The sequence below is a fragment of the Nyctereutes procyonoides genome, unplaced genomic scaffold (genome assembly GCF_905146905.1).
Source record: "Nyctereutes procyonoides isolate TBG_1078 unplaced genomic scaffold, NYPRO_anot_genome, whole genome shotgun sequence".
NCBI classification, from domain to species: Eukaryota; Metazoa; Chordata; class Mammalia; order Carnivora; family Canidae; genus Nyctereutes; species Nyctereutes procyonoides.
Genome location: NW_026575112.1, coordinates 199,502 through 208,067, shown reverse-complemented (window position 1 = coordinate 208,067; position 8,566 = coordinate 199,502). Strand labels below are relative to the sequence as shown.

At 35.0% G+C, this 8,566-nt stretch overlaps 1 protein-coding gene across 1 annotated transcript; it reads right to left on the bottom strand.

The window, feature by feature from the left end:
* Positions 1-6,296: 6,296 nt before the first annotated feature.
* Positions 6,297-7,255, bottom strand: LOC129514927 (olfactory receptor 1038-like). Its single transcript, XM_055333618.1, is given in 2 exon segments — positions 6,297-7,129; positions 7,132-7,255. Coding segments are annotated over 2 exon segments (957 nt in total).
* Positions 7,256-8,566: the final 1,311 nt, after the last annotated feature.

The window sequence follows — 8,566 nt, the reverse complement described above, 5'->3', positions numbered from 1 at the left end:
CTGAAAAAGCATTGGACAGGAAGGGATCAGAGGACTTTGAACTGTGTCTTACCTAGAGTTACAATGCTGATAAATGATAGGTTTGAATTCCTCACTTTCAGAGCTGAAGTTCAATCAGGATATGTCTTACCCACTGTTCCATTTGTGATTCCATAGGAAAAGTATTCTATAACTTTTAAGTTTTTGAATTGTAAAAGGAGAAATAAAAGAGTGAAAGAGGGAGAGCCAGAGAGAGCTGGGGGGGGGGGCAGAATTCTAAGCCTGCTTGACCATGACATCTTCTCCAAAATCAAAGGAACAGAGTATGGGGGAATAGTGGCTTTATTTGGATTCTGTGTCGTATTGAAAAAATTGGGTTGTACTGAAATAGATCAACATCTGGTTTCTTGTATTTCAAGTTGCTGCATAGATAATCTGGAAAACATGTCAAAATTAATAGCAAGGAATTTTGGCTTTAACACTATGGATAATTTCCCTAATACTTTCTGCATTTAGCTAAGAGATAGCACCAACAGAGTGACCTTGACATTATTTAGTGACACTGATCCTGTACCAGTTTAGTTCAGTGAAGTCACTTTACATGATTATAATTCACTGCCTATTTAATATAAGTATGTAGTTAGGAATGTGGACTCTTTATTCCCACAGTTTGGCAATTATCTCTGCTTTTCCAAGAGCTGTTTCCATTGGTAAATTATTTGACATTTGTGTATCTTGGTTTCCTAATTGCAAAAGGTAGCAATAGATACTTTCTCTTGGAGTGCTTATGTGGATTAAATAAGACTTTAAATATAAAAGGCAATGCCAGGGCACCTGGCTCAGTTGATTAAGCGTCTGACTTTGGCTCAGGTCATAATCTTGGGGTCCTGGGATTGAGCTCAGGGTCAGGCTCTCCTCAGCAGGGAGTCTCTGTGCCCCTCTCCCTCTGCCCCTCCCCCTCCTCATGGTCTCTCTCTCTTTCTCTAAGAAAGAAAAAGAAAGAAAGAAAGAAAGAAAGAAAGAAAGAAAGAAAGAGAAAGAAGAAAGAAAGAAAGAAAGAAAGAAAGAAAGAAAGAAAGAAAGAAAGAAAGAAAGAAAGAAAGAAAGAAAATATTTAAAGACAAAGGGCATTGCATGGTTCCCAACACAGCAAACATTTCATAAGTGTCTCTATTATACTTAATTATTAACATTGTTATTGTATCGATCCCTTTTATTAGGTTTTAGATTTTACAAAATAGTTGGCAACATGACATGCTTCATTTCAAAGTCAACAAAGTGAAAATATATATAAAAGCTAAGAAATGATTTTATTGCGATCTTTAAAAAAATTCAATTCTTTCAAATTTCCTTTTGTATCATGTATTTCTGAAGATATTTTAAATTGAAATTTTTAGGCTCCTTCACTCCTGCTACTAAAATAAGCATCTCTTTTCTTGAAGAAAGAATTAAGCTACTTTTGTTACCATTAGCAATGAATAGACAAATAAATAATGAATTTATTTAGTTTGAAACTTTTCAAAGTAAAAGTAGCACTAACACTGATTTTTTTTTTTAAATCTCTAACACCTATTTCACCCATCCTCCCACTCATATTCCCTCTGGTAACCATCAATTTGTTCTATAGTTTGTTTCATCTCCCTTTTTCCTTTTTTGTTTTCTTTCTTAAATTCCACATATTAGCAAAATCATATTCAGTTTGTCTTTCTACTGAATGTTTTTCCATGTGTCAGGTGCTTACAGAAGGGCTCTAATTTAGTTACATTAACTAATTTCTCAGTTAATTTTCCTAGCACCCTACTTGAGACAGGTATCTAAAAACAAAAAACAACAACAAAAAAAATCAAAACAGTTTATGTAATTCATTAACACAATGCACACCTAATAATTGGGGGGGGGGACAAGATTTGTGGTCACGTTTGTCCAGCTATGAAGTTTCATTTTTTAATGGCTATCTTCTATTTCCAACTACAGTTATACAATGTTGGGATTTTTAAAATACTGAATGGTGATTCACGAAAATGTCACCTAAAGTCCAGATTTAAATTAAAATTTCACAAGTTTAAGAAATAATTGGAAAGATATATGAGCCTTAGTCTGGCACAGAAAATATATCTCCCCTGTTGTTCATAAACTCTGGAAAAAAGAGTAGAGAGAAAGGTCATCACATATGGAGCTGAAGACCTCCTGCCTTTATCATCCCTTTACCTACCAGTGATGTTAGCTTCAAATGTTTCTAAGAATCTTCCATCTCTCTGAAAAGTCAGATTATTAACAGTTTCCATAAAGCTTAGCCATATTTCACTTCCACACTTTGATGTCACAAAAATAGGTTTGCTATTGCGAACCTGCCTTGGTTTAGAACTTATGGACCTTAGCAAATGGAAGCACAATTTTCTTGTCTATAAATTGAGACTTTAAAGGAGTTCCTGGGTGGGTCAGTGGATTAAGCATCTGCCTTCAGCTCAGGTCCTGATCCCAGGATTCCGGGATCAAGCCCTGTGTCTGGCTCGCTGTTCCATGGGGAGTCTGCTTCTCCCTCTGCCCCTCCCCATACTGCTCCTTTCTCTCTGTCTCTCTTTCTCTCTCTCTCTGTCTTTCTCTCTCTCTCTGTCTCTCTTTCTCAAATAAATAAATAGATAGATAGATAAATAAATAAAATCTTTTAAAAATAAAAATGAATAAATTGAGACTTTTAGGAAGTTATCTTGAATGATCCTCAATCTGTATGAATACATACATAATAAAATGCCGATATCCTATGTTTTAGTTAAATTGTTTAGTGACCAAATTTAGTGCCAAAAAGAAGTCCTGAGCAGGGAAAGAGTCTATAAATATATAATCACTAGTGGTTCTTCTTCATAGATTACATTCTACTGTTATTGTTTTGAGGTCAAAAAATGTAGAAAAATGGGTTCCTCTGAACTAATACATAAATAAGAAATATAATTGAGAGACTACGAGGGAGTTAGAAGTAAGTATTACAAAAAATTACATTATCTTTATCAGAAGACTTACATTCTACATATATTCCTGAAAATCTTGTGCCTCTAAAACAATTGAACTATTTTAGTTAAAGCATGTTTCTAAGGAATTTTAACTTTGTACAGGTTTAAATTATTCTTTTGGAAGGTAAAATAGGTAAAAGACAATTTAATTTCTCGACCTTGTAAATCCAATTTTCACATATCAAATTTCTATGTGTGTGACTTATTTCTTAGTATGGATAAGAATATTAAAGGAGTTTATAAATGCTGAACACATAGAATTAGGCCAAACAACAGTGAACACATAATAAATGTCATCTATTTTTACTTGTATTATTATTAATATTATTGTGTTAGTGCAAAAATTTTAGAACTGAGCAATGGCTTTTTGTTCAAATAAAACAAGTTATACATAAACAGCACAGTTCTTCTTAGGACAAGTAAGTCTTCAATCAAAAAACTGAAAAAAAAAGTGAAGAGTAGCCAAATTAAAGAAAATATTTTTAAAGATTTTATTTATTTGATACACACGCACACACACACACACACACACAGAGAGGGAGAGAGAGAGAGAGAGAGAGAGAGAGGGAGTACAAGCAAGGAAAAGGGCAAATGGAGAAGCAGTCTCCCCGCAGACCAGGAAGCCCTATGTAGGGCTCCATTCTGGGACCCTGGGATCATGACCTGAGCCAAAAGCAGACACTTAACTGACTAAGCCACCCAGACACCCCCAAAATAAGAAAATCTAATAGAAAATCTAAAACTTTTAATATCAATATAACAAGACAATTGCTTGGATTTTTATTCAATGTAAACCACTAATCAGTTATAGTTACAAAAAATATCCTTTATCTATAGGAACATGTCTTCAGGGATGGTCCATGTCACTGATGATGGTAATAAAGCTGGTATTTACCAACCCCAAATTAGGTGCCAATGATTGTACCATGGTTCTCATATATATTGCTAAGTGCTCATACACTAGTTTGAGAGATGAGTATTTTCCTTATTTTATAAGTAACTGGAGCTTTATATGCCACAAGAGTAAGAGTAACAAGCCTCACGTCTGGGGCCAAACCTTTTGAAATGAGTCATGTTCTTCACTAATTTTGAACACAGCCAAGATGGATTATATGCTTTTAATTTTTTTAATCAGCTCCTTAATTCTATATCCCTTCACAAAAACACCATAGAGACAACAGAAGGAAGGGTCAAAATACAAACATTTTATTTAAATACGCCTGGAGACAAAATGGAGAATGCCATTTTTTTAAAGTATGCTCTCTACCCAGCATGGAGGCCAATGCAGAGCCTGAACTCATGACCCTGAGATTGAGATCCTGAGATCAAGACCTGCACTGATATCAAGAGTCAGATGTTTAACCAACTGAGACACCCAGCTGCTCTGATTTTAATATTTTGACTGAGAGGATGACCCCAGGCACCTAGAGCAGTTGTTGGAGTATAGTCTTGGAGGCTGCACAGACCTGTGTGCATCTGCCCAACAAGAAACTAAATAAGAAGTCTGTCAAGTATACTTGAATTTCTTAGTCCACATCCCTGAGAAAAGCCAGGTTTGCCTTAAGAAGTGACTACTAAAAGGAAGGAATTACAATTGTATAAAAAAATGAAAATGTCATTTCAATTAGCACTTAAGCATTGTGTGTAACGATCATGTGAAACAGAAAGAAGTGTCAAGATTTATAGGTCCAAATTTCCTCACCTGCTGAAAGAGACTGGCTAAGATGTTTTTAATGTGTTTTGTATGTGATATATGAGAATGTGTGTATCTATTCATATAAACATACATCTACCAGGAAGAGTGTAGTGAATAGAAACACCACACTTCTCCATCAAACCTACTTTAAAAATATAAGAATCCATTCAACTCACATGATTCTCACAGCACCTCTAGCAGCATGTCTGAGTTATTTACAAATTAAAAACAGAAGAGGAAATAGTCACCTGCATTACAAACCTCAAACTATATTCTAGATAATTGCTGAAACTATCATAATTTCCTTCTAAAATGGTAAAATAATAACATTAAAAACTAATTTAATTGCTTTTTATGAAACATTAAAAAAATTATAAAATCTTACAAATTGCTATTTTTGTCAAATTTCATGTCTCAAATCTACAAGGGCAGTCGAATAAATAGCAGGCATAGATAGATAACATTATAACTTAAGATCATTTCTATTTGAACAAATGTATAGGTACGTTGAACTCATTCATTCATTTAATAACACAATTTCTTTTTTTTATTTATTTATGATAGTCACAGAGAGACAGAGAGAGAGAGAGGCAGAGACATAGGCAGAGGGAGAAGCAGGCTCCATGCACCGGGAACCCGATATGGGATCGCGCCCTGGGCCAAAGGCAGGCGTCAAACCGCTGCGCCACCCAGGGATCCCAATAACACAATTTCTTATACACAAATGTCTTCCCACTATTTTTAAAAATCTGATAATGACACATTTAAGATTAGATTACCTATGTTGCAATACCTTTATTAACATCTATTGTCAAGGAAGCAAAATTCAGATAGACTTAAATTTACATTAAGAATTGTTGCATTATTAGTTATGTGAACTTAGGCATTTTATACATAATTTAGGCCCACAGGTAAAGTCTTAGACATTTCTTAGGCTTATTTGATTGTGTTAACTAGTACTACTTGATACTACTTGATTGCCTGGAAGGTAGTAGAAACCTAACCAAACTTTGTTCCTCTTTCTTCAAGACTGATAAGCCTTTCAGAACTCAATGAATTTATCTTTAATTATATACAACAAACAACACTTATATGGTAAAAACATACATAGCACTTATCACAGGATGTTGTTGTAAGAATTTCATAATATTGACTCGTTTCATCTTTAAAACAAACCAATGAATTCAGTCCTTTTACTTTCCAGAATTAGAGACAGAGTCATAATATTTTTTTTAGTATTTTTTAAAGTATTTTTTAAGTCAATAGTCCAAGGTGGCTAATAAATGTAGAGCATAGCATTCAAACTCAGGCAGCCCTACTTCCAGAGTATTAAGTTCTAACAAAAACATTCTACTTCCTTTGCTTGAGATACACAGATGTGTGTTTGAGGGTGTACTTGACCATAATTTCAGTGGTCTATAAAGGCTGCAATGGTCTGAATGGGATTCTTTGAATCACACTGACTTCCAGACCCAGGCTTGGGTTCTTGTGGAAAAGGTCAAGGTCTGCTGAAGTGCAGTTACATTTTCAATCCATTAGAAAAGAATAAAAGAAATGTCATCAGAAAGAAGTGGGATTTATTTACCTTCTTGCATATTATAAAGTATTTATCATTATTTTCTTAATTTTAACAGATTTAAGGTTTCACAACCTTTATCCAAGGCTTTCTTTGATGCATCTTTCACCTCTTTGTTCCTTAGACTATAGATCAGGGGGTTCAACATTGGGATCACCACTGTGTAAAATACAGATGCCATTTTGTCTGTGTCCAAGGAGTGATTTGATTTGGGCTGTAGGTACATAAAGATCAAGGTTCCATAGAAAATAGTGACGGCCACCATATGGGAGCCACAGGTGGAAATGGCCTTGCGTCGCCCCTGGGTAGAGTGGATCCTTAGAATGGCTGCTATGATAAAGATGTAGGAGGTGAGCACAATGGAAGAGGAACATATCATATCAAAACCAGCAAAGGCAAAGATCAGAATTTCCTTCATGTGTGTGTCTGAGCAGGACAGAGCCAAGAGAGGGAGGTCATCACAGTAGAAGTGGTTAATTACATTGGGGCCACAGTAACTTAGACGGAATGTGATAATGGTATGGAACAGGGCAACCAGAAAACTGTATATATATGGAACTGCCACTAATTGAATGCAGAGTCTTCTTGACATCAGGGTTGAATAGTGTAGGGGACTACAGATAGCTACATAGCGATCATAGGCCATAGAAGCCAAAAGGAAACACTCAGTGATCATGAAGGTGAGAAAACAGCCCAGTTGTGTTGCACAAGCATGGAAAGGAATAATGTTGAGTTCCACAACAAAATTCACCATCATCTTTGGTGTGATAGCAGAAGAATAGCAAAGGTCCACAAAGGCCAAGTGACTGAGAAAATAGTACATAGGTGTGTGGAGTCGAGAGTCAATCCTGATTAAAGTTATCAACCCAGGTTTCCCACCACTGTGACCAGATAGACGATGAAAAACACCACAAAGCATGGGGCCTGGAGCTCTGGCCGATCTGTAATTCCCTTGAGAATGAACTCAGTGACATAGGTGATATTGACATCAGCCATTTATTTCAGTGAATTTTGCTGCAAGCTGAAGAATACCAATGAATGTCTCATGGCTTCAGCCAATGTTGGCAAAAGGTGATCACTGCTGTCTTCTTGCCTTGAACCATGTTGTTTTGTGGACAAAAAGTACACCTTAGCTCTCTGATGACATGCATTCTTATCTCAGAGAGTGAAGTCCCACACTCTCAGAATAGCCTTCTTGAACATTATTTTGTTTTATAATTTTAGAGAATATGGAAGGCTGCTGGTTAAAATTTCAGTACTACCTGAGAAAAAACACTTGAGACAACTAACACTAATATTTCAGCATTTTTGCTGCCACCATCTCTTCCTTTTACTTATAAATATGGCAGGACAGAAATATGTAACTCATAAATGAAGCTATATTAATATTTCCCTTCTTCAACTTATTTGCATGCTTCCACAGCCTTAAAAAATATCAAACTAATCTACTATGACTTACTTACTTTCCTATATCCTCTCCTCTATATATAGAATATGTACTTGAAGCTGTAAAAGCTAAAAGAAAATTAATCAGAAATATGAAAAAAACACAGGATTTTATTTGCATAGGAATTAGACTTATGATTTTTTCCAATTGAAAATTCACCATTTTAAAGTTTGCTGTCCAAAGAATTAACATTTATTAAGTAGTTTATCAGATAACTTATTATTTTAAACTACAGGTAGATAAACTTCTTTCCCCCATAAACATGTTAATATATTCCAAGCGATTAAAAATATCCAAAACACTTACTCTAGTAGGTTTCATTTTTAGTAACAAATCCTAAGGAAATAATTAGTTGCAAGCAAAGTTTTATGGAAATATGTATGGGGAGGTGGAGTTCTTGAAGCATGCTTCAGAATAATTGTAGTTATTTACTATTATGTGGAATATTTATGTGCCACATTACTGGTAGAAAACAAAGTTTACAGTGGAGTTGCATATAAAGGTGGAGCCTGGATTCCAAACTCAAGTTACTTTTATACCACCTAGAAACAAAATTGCCTACAAGTATTTGTTAGAGTGCCCATAAAATAAGGCATTTACGGTTTTGCATCTACCTTAAAACTCTCTGGATTATTTTACCAATTCTTCTAATTTTTTAAAAGTAAATTTTTCCTGTAGCATCCATTTAGTTGCTATAGGCTGTTCTAAAGCAACCACTGTCTCAAAGTCTTACTAATTATTCCATCATTTCCACATCTCTGTCAATTTCGAGGGGAAATCATCAAAATCATTGACATATTTCACCTAAAGATTTATCTCATAAGCACTATTGTTTCTTGCTTCATTGCATCCCTCCTAAA